Raw genomic sequence first — 15,364 nt, 5'->3', positions numbered from 1 at the left:
AATAAAGTTCAAAAGATTTGATAAAAATACATAATAAATAATTAGCATATTTTATTGCTAAAGAAAATAAATATTTCATGCGATTTTATTGCTAAAGAAAATAAATATTTCATGCGATTACGTGTCGGCACACACATTTTTTATGATTGGCACGTATCAGCACAGCCCGGCACGCATAATGTCGTACCGTACCGCAAGATTTTAAGTGCCCGTCGGCACGGGCCGTATCCACCATACTGTACCGTGGCAACAAGATACCGACACGATACAGACTCCGTGCCAATGGCACAGCTCAAAACCCTCTATTCTTTAAATTAATAAGTAATTTCCTCAATAAAGTTCAAAAGATGTGATAAAAAAACATAATAAATAGTTAGAATATTTTATTGCTAAAGAAAATAAATATTTCATACTATTATGTGTCGGCACACAAGAATTTTTTTGACCGGTACGCATCGACACGGCTCGGCACGCACCGTGTCGTACCGTGCCGGCAAGTTTCCGGCATGACCCCGTGCCACGGCACTTAAATTCTTGCAATACCGGTAATTTCCCGGCAATACCCCATGCCACGGCATTTAAATCCTTGATTCCAACCTTAACAAAACCTTACCCCGTTATATAAAAATAAAAGTCAGATAATTAGTTTCTTTCACAAGAGATTATATGCACTATACACTAACAAACTCAGTATTTGTATTTTGTGTTAGTATTTAGACATAGTAATGCCACCTAGGGTATGAAAAAGCTTCTATCCACACTAGGCAAAAAGTCAGTAAACTTTATTATGGAATTGACTTCACGTAGCACCTATATTGCATGCACATGACCACCTAAAAGGATTTCAACTCATTCTGGAATAATACTACCATCCACACAAGGCAAAATTACTGTGTGTGAACAACATAAATTACCATTTAACCTAGAGATCAGACTTCCACATACAAACAGCGAGTTAGGGACTCCCGTCTAGACATTTTGCACATCGTGGGTTCTTTTGTCACCACAAAAAATCTAAACTACTCTCAAGAATATTTGTCCAAGAGAAGTTGAAATAAATGCAGATGATGAGAGATATTTGCAGCATCAACAAACTAAATTGCATGGTGATTATAGAATAAAAGCTTACCCCGTGTAATTCTGTCACAGCCTCTGGTATAGTGTGGTTCTCCATTTCTTCTTGGTCACTGGAATCATCAGCAGAAACCTCATTGTTAACTTCAAAATTAGTCTTTTCTTGACTTCTTCCTGATCCCCTCCCTCGAGCTCTGTTCATTCCTCTCGCTCTTCCACTAACAAAGGCACTCAATTCACTTCTTCCTGATCTACAACCTGACTTTTCACTCCCACTATCCGACTGCACAATTTTGTGTGTTCTCTTTTTTCTTCTGAGCTTCTTTCCAGAATATTCTTCTTGTGCAAGGTCATCTGTCAAGTCTGAAGAACGACCTCCTGTGATTCCTTTTACAGCCTTCTTAATTCTCTGGCTTCGGATTTTTGCAAATCTCTCATTGAACATATAAAAGGCCTCCAGCCGCAGCTGTGTCTGTATAAGAGAACAATGACAATGGAAGATGAGAAAATTTCTAATGCAGTAGCAGAAACATAACACTAACCAGCATAAGGGAATCAAGACTGAGAAATCAAGAGACTCAACTGCATAAAGATGATAACTCAACAGGCTAAGACTTACACATTGTCTCAGCAAATACGATGGCCCAGTCAAAATGTCTATCACAACATTACATAAAACTTTTACACTACAGGACCTTTTGGCTGGACTATTGCTTTGACCGAATTTGCTTCTGCATGGATCTTTGGGCTAGAGTATTTGTCTCACAGAACCTCGCTTGTTCAGATTCCGACAAAAGCTGAAATCCCATTACAAATGAGAAGCATCAATCTGTGGATTCTTCTAGAATCACTTTCGAACAGATTAGTTTGTTTCAGCTTTGACTTTGAGGGTGCAAACCGATGCACTAGTCTGAGAATGAAAATTCTTCTGTGGTCATGAAAAGAGGGGTGAAGAGGTCGGACTAGACAGATATTACATTGATGCTAAGCAGGCAGTGGAAGAATAGGCTGATAGAAAGAGTACGCTGCTTTCGAGCAGAAACGGTTGGCACTCCAAGACAGACTGATTGGGCTTAACGTATTTGCGAAGTAGAAATTCTATGTTGGGGTTAAAAATTATTAGTGGCAAGAGAGCCCCCAAAATTTGAACAAAAATTTTCAAAAAATAATAATAATGATAGAGTCCTTCTATGATTCATTCTCTTAGCCAACCTCATATTTAGTGAACCTCGCAAAAAAAGGAAAGTCTTCTAAGTCTTAGATATGAATATTCACAAAAGCCAACAAAGAACTGCAGTACAACAAAATATATGGCAAAAGGGAGTGAATTTAGGTTAATGAAGAGGAACTTTATTCAAAAAATGGAATATAAATAAACAACAAGAATAAAGTCTAAAATACATAAAAATATATACCATTGATGCCCCAGCCGAAACACAATAATCCACTAATCATAAGCGTTTAAGAAGAAAACACTAACCTGATGCTTGTTATACTCGTTTAAAACAGGTACAAGCAGTTCATCAGCCTTCTGACTGTTCCATCCAAACCTTTCCCAACACATCCTGCAAGAATGTTTGGAAAGTGCTAAATAGTAAGCATAGCACGTCACATAAACATCCGAATATTTACTTTTCTTCTACCACTGCATATAACTTGTGAAATTTTTGCAATCAATATTGTCTCAAAACTTGCATTACACAGATAAGATTAAACTTCCGCAATTCACCAACCATGCGGGAAAACCGCAATTTTTTAGCACATCTTGTATGAAATTATAAAAGTAAGATCAGGATTGATTGTTTGAGCACGTGAAAAGCTACATTCAGTGCATTATCATATGAAGAAGAAACAAACTATAGTATCCCAGGTATTAAACATGCTACCTAATGCAGTATGCATTAGGCATTTCAGCATAATAATAATCATAACTTTCCAGCAATAACCAGTGATGGTTTCCAAGATCCATTTAATGCTTTTTTCCGTTCACAGATGTTTATCTAGCTGGCTCAAAGTTGACAGTCAATGTTCAGGTTAATCCATCGTCTTTGCTAGACCAAAATAGGTACAGACCACAATTGGTTCAATGATTAAAACTAGTTTGCTTGTATAAAAATTGTTAGCAGATGACTACACCCGTCCTGTGGAAGCTACAGAAAGAAATCAGCAAAACCATCAGAGCAGCCATCGAAAATAGCTCTTCATTATGTGAAATAATTGAAGTGGTTCTACTGATCTTAAGAAAAACAATACCAAGAATCTTAATGCCCTATGGCGGCAATCATCCAATCAATTTACATATAATTTTCAGCATTTTTCACCACCAATTGGACAAAATAAAAATTTTATCCACCGATAATTTTCAGCGTTTTTCACCACCAAAACTTCTTGGACAAAATAAAAAATTTTATCCATCGTTACTTTTTATGGATGTGTGTACCTGTTTACACAGTGAAAAGAAGTTAATACGCATGATAACATAGTATGCAAATGTTATGAGAACAAAAGAAGTACAACATTCTTTAAAGTGTCAAAACCAAGAAGAATGCAACAATTATAGCCTTTCATATCGGCCCTCCAAGTAAATAGATGTGTCATGCAAGAAGCAGTTCACAGATTTCTTGCAAAATAAAAATGCAACTACGTAGATACTTAAATTATAGGGTTACTTCAGCTTCAACCTACAATTTGACTTGTACAAGTGCAAGACAGCATGCACGATTAACCATCTTATAGATAGCGAAATAGCAAAATAGCGTGCAGTCCTTTCAGAACAATTAAAGAACTTGAATAAAGCCATTGCAGCAACTCACTTGCGAAGCAAATTTATATCAGGCTTCCCCCATGAGAAAGGATCTGTTGACTCATCAATTTGTGGTGAAGTGTATGCACTAATAACTGCCTCACTGGGAAATGACGAAGGGATATGCCAGTTCTTGCTCACGTTTCTCTGTGATTTAAAAGCAAAATATCATAAGCATCACAAAGACTAAAGTACAAATAGCACTGACCAATCACGAGCCATTAAACACCGACATGTTTACTCATGAATGTCTCCATGATATTGTCATTGCCGCTAGTAGATGGTTGATCATCATGGCCTTTAAATGTGGATTCTTCCGCATTGCTCATTGTTGCATCTGCACCTTTCTTGGATGCTTTCGATGTTCTTTTCTTTGAACTGCTATTACTATGATTATCAAGGTTTCCTAGTATAGATGGATCTGGAGATTCAATCCATTCTCTAAACATGTTAAGGCCATACTCTTCAGGAAATGCATGTACAACTTCAATAGCATTGACAATCCCAATTCCGCTGCAACAATAAGAAACTCTATATTTGAACACAGCCATTTAGATCACAGGTATTAAGATAGTGTGAAAACAATGTACTGGTTATATGTAGACTAATTTTAACATATTAAGTAACATGAGCTGATTATATCATAATGCAGACTGGAGCAATGTAAACAAGGGTTCCCAAACATGATAACTAGTACCAAAATTGCATAAATAGGACAGCCAATCTTTGAAAGAACAGGGCATAGTAAGCACTCACAAGTGCAAGCCAAGTAGCTATAAAGCAAAGTATAGAATCATAATTTTCAAATATTAAACATGATTAAGGAATCAAACATAGGATCGAAATTTAATCCACAAAATATCAAGAACTTAGTCAATTTGATTTATTTTGCCAATATCAGCCCTTCGTCAACAAATAATAAAAGAGGCGCAGAAGGGGCTCTTAACAAAACACAAACTCTCCCCTTTTCTCCATCCCTTATTTTTCATCCTCCTATTCCTCTCTCATTACTCTGTCCCAGGTTATAGGCCCACGACCCAATGTTAACAAGATAACAGCACCACATGGCCACAATACACGCAAGGCCAAAATCTCATACAACTATCAAAATAACATTATCACGAAAGAAGATAAGCGCTTAACTCCTCAATACTACAAAACAAATCCATTTCTATAAGCTTCGCAATACACCTAGAGTCCAATAATTTCTCGAATTGTAAAAGAAATATCAATTAAAGCTCTCCAATAAAAGGTTATCCACCAAAAGAGAACAGAAATTTTAGATCTCGAATAATGCTAAAATTACCTGCTGTCAGGTTACTAGTACTTTGGTACTCCATCACCTTGATGCTTATAGAAAGATTCAAAGCCTCGTAGATTGAAAGATAACCAACAGACATACAGCTAGCAGCAGCACAATATCTCAGAAGTGTTTTCATGGCGAGCATGAGATAAGCTAGCTTTTTTTTTTTCATCCAAGTTGTATACAATTCATCGAAATACTTCTAGTGGTAATTCATATGTAACTGGCTGTACTTTATATATGGCAATATCATCAGTAATGAGAATACTGACAATTAAGAAGCATGGTGTTTATCCAACGATGGTGAACTTGAATGAGATAAAGATGTCTGAATGGCTTTATTGAAGTGAGTCACTCTTATAATTTTAAATAGGCAGTGCACAGAACATCAGTAGAAGGGCCAATTGTCTGCAGATTGGTTTTGTGACTGAGTCAAACTGGATAAAACACAGCCTAAAGCATGTCAATCAGTAAGAAAGATAATCCAATTCGTTTTCTTCAACTTTGGAAATCATATATCAAGCCCAATGACAAGGACAAACTCCCGCAAGAACTATGCTAGAGCACAAACTCCTGCAAGGAATATGAATTGGCCTCAAAGTCTTATAGAAGTCTCAGTCTCAGGCTCTCAGCCTAACACGGTAACACCCATGTACCAGTTTTATAAGTCAAAAGACAGGAAGAAGCACTACGCAAAGAAAGAGGAAAGAGAGTTATAGGGGCCAATATACAGTTATTTCCATATTCGAGATGTGTGATCTTCTAGGATAACCATGAAGTGTATGATTAACCAAACTAACACTACCTCTCATGTTTATGGGTGTAAGAATATGGCATGTCAGAAAGAATTCTAGGTCGAACACCTCCTTTTACTGATTTCTTCAAAACAAATGAACCAAGTGCATATACCTGCGTGCACAAAGCTATTGCTACTTTGTAATATTTGAGCTACCAATATGCAACACCGGCATTACCTGACTCCTTCTGTATAGTCACTTCCCAGAAGCAGTGCCATGCGGATTAACTTTTCTCTAGTTAATCCAAGCTCGCTCTCTATATCCTTATGCAAAGAAAACAAAAAGTTAATAAGAAGTCATAATCCAGTATTAACATACGTTTCATAATATTCAACCTTTGGTTTCAGCTGGAGCTTGCTCCACTGGTGTAACTTGTTATAAAAAGAATACATAAAATCATCCCAGCTACCACTGCAGAGTCTAACATAATAATTGGATGCTACAAGAACAAACCTTCATGAAGTATGTCTCAACATATTTTCGATCGTCAAATATATTCTTGTAAACACTCCGAGCTCCAAATAAGAAGACATCAGAATCATCAGTAACAACACCATCAACAAGGCTTTTCCTTTCCATGTAAGCACACTGAGCTTCTGCCTCCATTGGTGCAATTATATATGGCAACCCAAACAATTGAAGCAACTCCTGCACAAAGCCAATAAGGATATTCCATCATGTTTAACATTAGCAGCCTAAACATGCCATCCAATAAATTTCACAAATTAATGCCTGCTGTTACATGTATGAGAAATTCAGAAAAACAAATTGCAAGATAACTACTGAATTCTAGTACGGAGGAATCAAATTTACACCACCACTAACTACAAAGGCAGCATTTGATAGCAAATAAAAATGACTGACTTCCCCTAGGATAAACAACAAGATAAAAGTATTTTGGAGTTAGCAACTAAAAGTTTAAGGACTATTTAAAGGGGAAAAAAACAAAAAAGTTCAAATATGTTGCAAATAAATGATGAGCAAACCTGACACTCAACAAACATCTCACTGCTGACAGATTCTGCATTCCGTTCTAGCTTTCTCTGCTCATCTCCAAGATTTAGCTGTTCTTGTCTAAGCAGTGAGATTTCTTCCTCCAGACCAGCTTCTGAAACTTCACTGTGATCATCAATATGGTATTCAGTTTCAATATTACCTACAATAGGCCTAGAAAGATCTGCATCTTCGACAATAGACTTTTCTCTCCGTAAATCAGTGTTGACTACCACTTCATCCATTACAATGTTCTTTTTCAGATAGTTGTTGTCATTTATTCTTCCAGAGGGCTGAATTGAATCCCAATTTTGGCTACTATGAGTTTCAGAAACAACATATTCAGGCATATTAGATTTAGTCATATAACTCAATTTGCCATTAGTCTCTGCAGGTACTTCCAAACCAGAATCACTTCCAGCATATTTCTTGGTATCTTCTGATTGGTGTTTCCAAGTGAGTTTGCAATCTGCAGGACCTGCATGTACAGCATTGTTCGTATGCGATATATCAACATTCTGAAATTTTTCTGATATATTTTCTAAAGATGATTGAGAATCGGTAGCATGCAGAAAATCTACTCTATCAGCATTAGCTAATAAAATAACCTGCTGATCACCTTGTGCATCAGCATAGGCTTGTTCAGTGTCAAGCATAACATCTTGTTCATCAATGTTGATTCCTTTGCTAGTCCCACATTCTATAAAATATGACATGTTTCTCGTAGAATGGGTTTCTAAAGAATCACAAGTTTTACCTCCACTTTCAAAAGGCTCCAAATCATTAGAATCAAATCCTAAAGAACTTTGATTGTCACTTTGAATTCTGCTAGATGTACCCAAATTTAAATTATCTGCTGCAGAGTTTTGTCTCTCGAGATCCTCTAAACTTCTCCTTATTGCTTCCTCTATAAGATGTTCTTCTTCGAGCAATCCTCTCGATACTTTAATAGGTTGAAGTGGACTGTCAGATGCAACTTTGGTAGTGTGGCAGAGGGCTTCCTTCCAATCAACCTCATCTTCTTCATTGCTGCCTCTTTGAACCAAAGATGACAGACCATCCTTCTCATCTTCTTTTGGAGTTCCCGTTTTTTCCTCAACCACAGCTTCCTCCCATATGCATTCAGAGTTGTCAGACTCCTTTGGGCTTTTTTCTGAATGAACAGCATCAGAAAGAAAGTTAGACGCCGGGCCTCCAGAAACTAAGCTGAGAAACAGCTTATCATCTGAGTCTTTCACCTCGCCTTGATCTTCTAAGAAAGATATCTCTATTGTATCTTTACTTCGAAGAAAAGAGGGTTCACTAGAACTACCATTCACTTCTACAGCTGACTCATGAACATTTTTGCTAATAATTTCATTATTGTCCTCATTACTTGAAAGAACATTTGTTTCATTACTTTCAAAAAGACCATGAACATCAGGAACTCTTTTAGTGCCACTGGGCCCTTGATCTATGGAGAATCCTCTCCTACTATTCTCTTGCTCATACTCTTTCATGAAATCTAAATTCCGTTGTATATCACGAGTCATACGAATACCTAGAGCTCTAACTCTGCTCACTCGAACACGCCCCCTCTCATCCTGGTATGTCTCAACATCTCCAAGATCCTCTAAAAGTTCACCACTAGGAGGAGCATCTGTAGCAGATTTAGAATGACTGCTGCCGTTTGTGAATCCTGAAGTGTTTTGCTCTTTTACCGAACAATTATCTGCATCTCCATCCTTTCCAATTCTTGTTGTTAGCTTCCTGAGTCAAAGAAAGGGGAATATAATTAATGACTATGTAGAGATACCAATGAGATAGCTGAAAAATCTAGCGATGGAAAAGATAAGTTCCCCCATGCAAACCTCCATACTGAACCAAAATGCAACAAGCACAAAAGAACACTAAAAAAAACTTAACAAATTTAGCACGACATCAAAGTGACATGCCAGAAATCAGTCCTCACATGATCTGTTGCAAAATTGTACAAAATTATTGATATTTGTTTATCGCTGATAAAAAAAAAAAGCTAAGAAGATAGAAAACTTACAGTTTATCACCAGTAAATGAAGATGAAAAAATGAACTCTCTATTAGATTCAGAAGCTATCCTTGAAGTTTGAACACCCCCTAAACCTCTTCCAGCAGCGCATCTCTGCACTTCATCTATCTCTCTGCGGAAAGCAACAGTTTTAAGGTATGACTGAATTTGTAGCTCAGAAAATTTGGCAGGAACCTGAGAAAATAGAACAATAAACAGTATAAATATTCTAAGCAGATGTAACAAGTGCAATCAAAAGCAACTTCTTTGATTGCCAAGGTAAAACCAAGGATCTCAAGAGAAACGAAGGCATGGAAATCTGAAGATAAAAGGAAAAGGCATGGATACTCAACCATAGAGCATGTTCATTAGCAATTCAAATGACTGTACAAGATATTATTACTCCCACTATACCAGAGATTAACATGTATTATTACTCTTGCATTTTTGTCCATCCTTTTCCCATATTTGTATGATAAATATGATGTCGAGTGAGTACAGTAACTCCCTCAGTAGCTCAGCCAAGCAACCTATCTTTAAGACAAGAATTAGAAGCACAGTTCCTAGACTACACCTTAATTAAACAATCATTCACAACCTCTCATTAGCCAAAAGATTACTCTGAAGAAATACTGCAAATAGATTAACACAGGGCAGCTTTCTCCTCCCTCACACATAACACTTCTCACCCAAACAAAATAAAGAGAAAGAGGAGACTTCAGGAAGAGAGATAGTACAAAAAAAACCAAACAGAATGAAAAGCAAAGGAGGTGACAGCCTGTTTTCTCTCTTTCCATGAAATGCAATTGCTCTTTTCCCTCTGTTGAAAACATGTTTAGTTTTTACTTGCCAGGACAAGAATCCATCTCTGTAGGAACCCTCCTCCCTAATGATCAAAAGAGTCCTTAAACTGAGAGACTGATTCAACAAATAGGTCCTAGTTAACAAAATCTTGAGCCCAACTACACAGATATCCAAACAAACCCAATTAGACCAAAACTGAACAAGCAAGACAACCAAATACAAATTTACAAACAATATTCCAATCCTAATCAATGAACTAACTCGAATCTCAACAAAATTTTGATCAAATGAACGAAATAAAGGATTAATAAAGATAAAATTTAGAATCCAGTTGACCCAATAGACTGAACTTTTGGCTATGATGGATCCAAGTTAGAAAGCATAAGAGTATGTTTTCTCCATTTCTGAAAGCTACACTCATGATGTCATTATATCTACCGAGCTAGCTGTTGCCTAGCTTCTAGAGAAGCTTTAAAAACAAGCCATCAAGTAAGCATTTCTAAGTTCTGACCACGAATAGGATGATCTTTTCACCAAACCTTACAACTTATGATCAGTAGAGCTGGAAAGAAAAAGACTTTAACTTGCAGTTCAGTCGGAAAACTTGAACACAGCGATAGTGTACAGTTGTACCATTATACCCAAAAAAATGTTCATAGTGTGACAAGTTAACAGCATAGGTCTATATTTCCATTTATAATTAGTCCAATGTCTTCAATTATTGTCGCAATAAATTTGTGCATTCTGAGGAGTATCAAACATATATTACTCATATAAGAAGTACAAAGATTTATATTGAAACTGAGTACCTCATTAAAATGTTTTCGTCGATAATCTATCTTCACAATAAGGTGAAATAAAACACGGTCCAAATTCAGAAAAAAGTTGTCCGTTGTGAAAAACTTAGTAAAATTTGTTAAGACTCATTAGATGCAAAACCATGAACACAGCACAACTCCAATGCACAGGACCAAGTAACAGCTTCATAGATTTTTCAGTTTCCAAACTGGCTATTTTATCTATAGAAAACTAACATTTAAACAAGTGAGTGAAATAATCCGGAAAAAAATTTTAATAACTTCACCACAGTAGGTATAACGAAAGAAAATACATTTTTTTAATAGACCCGTAAAATCATAAGATCTTGCTTGATCCGTACTTAATCTCAGAATAATAAGCTATAAATGAATAATATATTAAGTATTATCGTCATACCTTCTTAATTTTCTGGTACTTCTGCCTATTTTCAGCCATCACTCTTTCTCTCATCTATCAAAATTTAGAGGGAAAAAATTGATTATTATAATCTGAAGGCAAGCAAGCACGTAATTCAAGTTACACAAAATAAATTAGCAAATCACAGACTCTCCACCTGGACAAGAAGATCTAATTGCATTGATGGAGGCAGCGAAGCTAAGACTGCTGGATCAATGTTGTTCGTTGTCAGTGGCTGCAATGACAAAAAGTTAATGCATTCAACTGAGACGTGCACGGACTAGAGTGAACTAATAAAGAGAGATGACACTCAATTAAAAGAGGCCTATATTTTGATTCAAGTGTGAAATCGAAAACTCAACAAACCGAAACTATTCAGCATAACTCAATGAAATACAAAACAGAGATTAACCATCAAAAGAAATTTGGCATATGAACATTAAGAAGGGGCAAAAAAGTGTAGCACCACAAACACAAACCCACCTCCCACCCCGAGAGAGTCAAAAAGAGATTAAAAAATAAACATTTACATGGGCAAAAAGTATACATGAGATTCACAGCCAAGGTTTAAAGTGCCGCCCCGTGCCGTACGGCATGAGGCGGCATGTATGGGGGCACGGTACAGGGAGGCTCTCGGACCCCCCCCCCCNGGAAGAAGTGAATTGAGTGCCTTTGTTAGTGGAAGAGCGAGAGGAATGAACAGAGCTCGAGGGAGGGGATCAGGAAGAAGTCAAGAAAAGACTAATTTTGAAGTTAACAATGAGGTTTCTGCTGATGATTCCAGTGACCAAGAAGAAATGGAGAACCACACTATACCAGAGGCTGTGACAGAATTACACGGGGTAAGCTTTTATTCTATAATCACCATGCAATTTAGTTTGTTGATGCTGCAAATATCTCTCATCATCTGCATTTATTTCAACTTCTCTTGGACAAATATTCTTGAGAGTAGTTTAGATTTTTTGTGGTGACAAAAGAACCCACGATGTGCAAAATGTCTAGACGGGAGTCCCTAACTCGCTGTTTGTATGTGGAAGTCTGATCTCTAGGTTAAATGGTAATTTATGTTGTTCACACACAGTAATTTTGCCTTGTGTGGATGGTAGTATTATTCCAGAATGAGTTGAAATCCTTTTAGGTGGTCATGTGCATGCAATATAGGTGCTACGTGAAGTCAATTCCATAATAAAGTTTACTGACTTTTTGCCTAGTGTGGATAGAAGCTTTTTCATACCCTAGGTGGCATTACTATGTCTAAATACTAACACAAAATACAAATACTGAGTTTGTTAGTGTATAGTGCATATAATCTCTTGTGAAAGAAACTAATTATCTGACTTTTATTTTTATATAACGGGGTAAGGTTTTGTTAAGGTTGGAATCAAGGATTTAAATGCCGTGGCATGGGGTATTGCCGGGAAATTACCGGTATTGCAAGAATTTAAGTGCCGTGGCACGGGGTCATGCCGGAAACTTGCCGGCACGGTACGACACGGTGCGTGCCGAGCCGTGTCGATGCGTACCGGTCAAAAAAATTCTTGTGTGCCGACACATAATAGTATGAAATATTTATTTTCTTTAGCAATAAAATATTCTAACTATTTATTATGTCTTTTTATCACATCTTTTGAACTTTATTGAGGAAATTACTTACTAATTTAAAGAATAGAGGGTTTTGAGCTGTGCCATCGGCACGGGATCTGTATCGTGCCAGTATCTTGTTAGCACGGTACGGCACGATAAATACGGCCCGTGCCGACGGGCACTTAAAACCTTGGTTTTGAGCTGTGCCATCGGCACGGAATCTGTATCGTGCCGGTATCTTGTTGGTACGGTACGGTACGGCACGATGGATACGGCCAGTGCCGACGGGCACTTAAAACCTTGCGTATGACCTCCTATTGGCACGATTTGGCACGGACTTATTTCAGTTTTTTGGTTCCAATAAGCTCTTAAATTCTTATTTTGAAAGATTTAACCAAATAATTATAAATATTTGTAATGTATAACTCAAAGTTTAAAGTGTCATGCCACAGGGGCGTGCCACTGTCTGCCTGGCACAGTATGGCACCGGCACGCTTCAGTGCCAATACATGATACGGTTGCGTGCCGATGAATACGTATGACCAAGGATTTAAGTGCTGTGGCACGGGGTCGTGCCGAAAACTTGCCGGCACGGTACGGCACAGTGCGTGCCGAGCCGTGCCGGTCAAAAAATTTCTTGTGTGCCGACACACAATAATATGAAATATTTATTTTCTTTAACAACAAAATATTCTAACTATTCATTATGTCTTTTTATCACATCTTTTAAACTTTATTGAGAAAATTACTTACTAATTTAAAGAATAGAGGGTTTTGACTCACAACAATGACCAACGGATACATAAGATTCCAAAATCTACCAACAAAAACAAAGCAGATAGGAACACATATATCTTACATTTAATTGCACTCAAAAGTAAGAACAAGAAGTAAGAAGGAAGCGTCAAGAAGCTTACAAGAATCATCTCTTCATTCTCATCATAGTCTCCCTCTTCCTCAGCAAGAGCGCTCACAGCAGAGGCTTCTGCTTTCTCAGTTAATTCCCTCTCTTCCTCCGCAGCAAGCGAAGCTGCCAACCTATACCCAATTGGACCCAAAGCAACAACCAGCAAGATTTGACGAGAATCATGTCAACAAATCAACAAATGAAGAATGAAGAGAAAGACGAAGAATTATCGTCGTCGTCGGGCACTCACAGCTCATCTAGGCTTTCCTGGGCGGAGAAGGCACGATCCATGCTGCTTTCTCCCGCCCTACCGCTTTCAACCTGCTTGCCCTTCGGATCACACTTCTTCGCCCGGCCATTCTTTATTTCTGCGGCCAATTCTTCAAGCCTCTTCGCCTTGAGCTGCCAAATCCGAATGCTAATAAGAGTATACCCATCAAAGCACATGATTACAGCGAAAGTAAGGGCGGGGGGTGCCCAGAGAAGGCAGACATGGGTGAGGAGGAGCTTCTCGGCGGTCTTGCGGATCTTGGCACGGGCGGCGTCACGGTGGCGGCGGCGGGAGGCGATGGTGCGGCGCTTGAGGGGCGGGGTGGCTCCGTCAAAGACGAAGACGGGCTTGGTGCGGAGGAAGAGGAGCTTGCAGATGCGGCGGAAGAAGCCGAGAAGATGGGCATTGCGCACCATCTCGCCCTTTTCGTCCCGCATCGCCTTCATGAACTGCACCATCCATATGCTCGCATCTGCCAGGCCCAAAACAACCCAAGAGGAAACACATTACAGAACTCGGAGGATAAGGTAAGATGGCTACGAAAGAGACAATTTCCGAAATTGAACAAAATAAATTAAGAAACAAAAGAATTAAAAAAAAAAAAAAAAAAAAAAAAAAAAAAAAAAGAAGAGGGTGAACCGATAGCGAGTTTTTTGCCGGCTAGGGTTTCGACTGAGACGCGACGGCCCACGGGGGCGAGGAGCTCCCAAAGACCCTGCACTCCCATGGCGACGTAATATACCGGACTCGCCACAACCCGTAGATTATGAAAATTGTCTGAGACGAAGATAGCAGTGAAGATGGAGGGGCGGATCGTACTGGAGAAATCGAGGTGATGATGGGCGGGTCGTACTGGAGAAATCGAGGTGATGATGGGCGGATCGTATTGGAGAAATCGAGGTAATTGGGTGAGAAGGGAGAAGAACGGGAATACAGAGAAGAGGGAGTTGAGGAAAAGAGAGGAGAGGAGGGGATTGAGAGGAAGAGAGCGGAGAAGAGAAGATAGGAAAGAAAATTAGAGAGGAGACTGGGAGGGTTTTTTTTTTAAAACAACCCTATAAAATTCTCTATCCGTTTGGTTGGCGGTATAGGCGGTGATAACAGAAGTTATCCTCGCTATTTCACCAAACGAAATAATTTTTGACCGAAATATTTTATCCTTGATCAAATTTTACTATTCCTAATTATTCCGGAATAGTTTTGGATTTGCTATTCCATCATTTTGATGGAATAGCACTATTTCAATATTTAATTTCAAATTTAATTAAAATTATGAATTGAATGAAAACTAAATTATATAAATATAATATATTATATATTATAATATATTATTTATTATAAAAATAAATTGTACTATATTAATAATATTATTTATATTTAAATATTATAATAAATTATATTTAATACATAATAAATTATTTTTAATTAATTAAGTTTAAATAGAAATTTAAAAAAAAATTATAAATGTTATTAATAATAAAAAATTTATAAATTTATTAAAATATTTATTTTTATCAAATTTATATTTTATTATAATAAATTATTTTTATTAATTGTTTCCACCCTATTCTTATTTAAAATTTAAAAT

General features: G+C 37.5%; 1 protein-coding gene across 2 annotated transcripts; it reads right to left on the bottom strand.

Annotated features, from left to right (window-relative positions):
• LOC109712861 (DNA repair protein UVH3) lies at positions 1,130 to 14,782 on the bottom strand (the record flags this gene model as incomplete). Of its 2 annotated transcripts, none has more annotated exon segments than XM_020236648.1 (14): positions 1,130 to 1,546; positions 2,555 to 2,639; positions 3,888 to 4,024; positions 4,111 to 4,390; positions 6,155 to 6,240; positions 6,431 to 6,625; positions 6,964 to 7,448; positions 7,590 to 8,719; positions 9,006 to 9,190; positions 11,015 to 11,068; positions 11,172 to 11,249; positions 13,516 to 13,636; positions 13,756 to 14,248; positions 14,416 to 14,782. In XM_020236648.1, coding segments are annotated over 14 exon segments (3,834 nt in total), but the record flags the coding sequence as incomplete, so codon positions are not given.

This window comes from Ananas comosus, linkage group 7 (assembly GCF_001540865.1).
Source record: "Ananas comosus cultivar F153 linkage group 7, ASM154086v1, whole genome shotgun sequence".
Taxonomy (NCBI): Eukaryota; Viridiplantae; Streptophyta; class Magnoliopsida; order Poales; family Bromeliaceae; genus Ananas; species Ananas comosus.
Note: the sequence above shows the minus strand (reverse complement) of the source record. Positions and strands in the feature narration are given on the sequence as shown.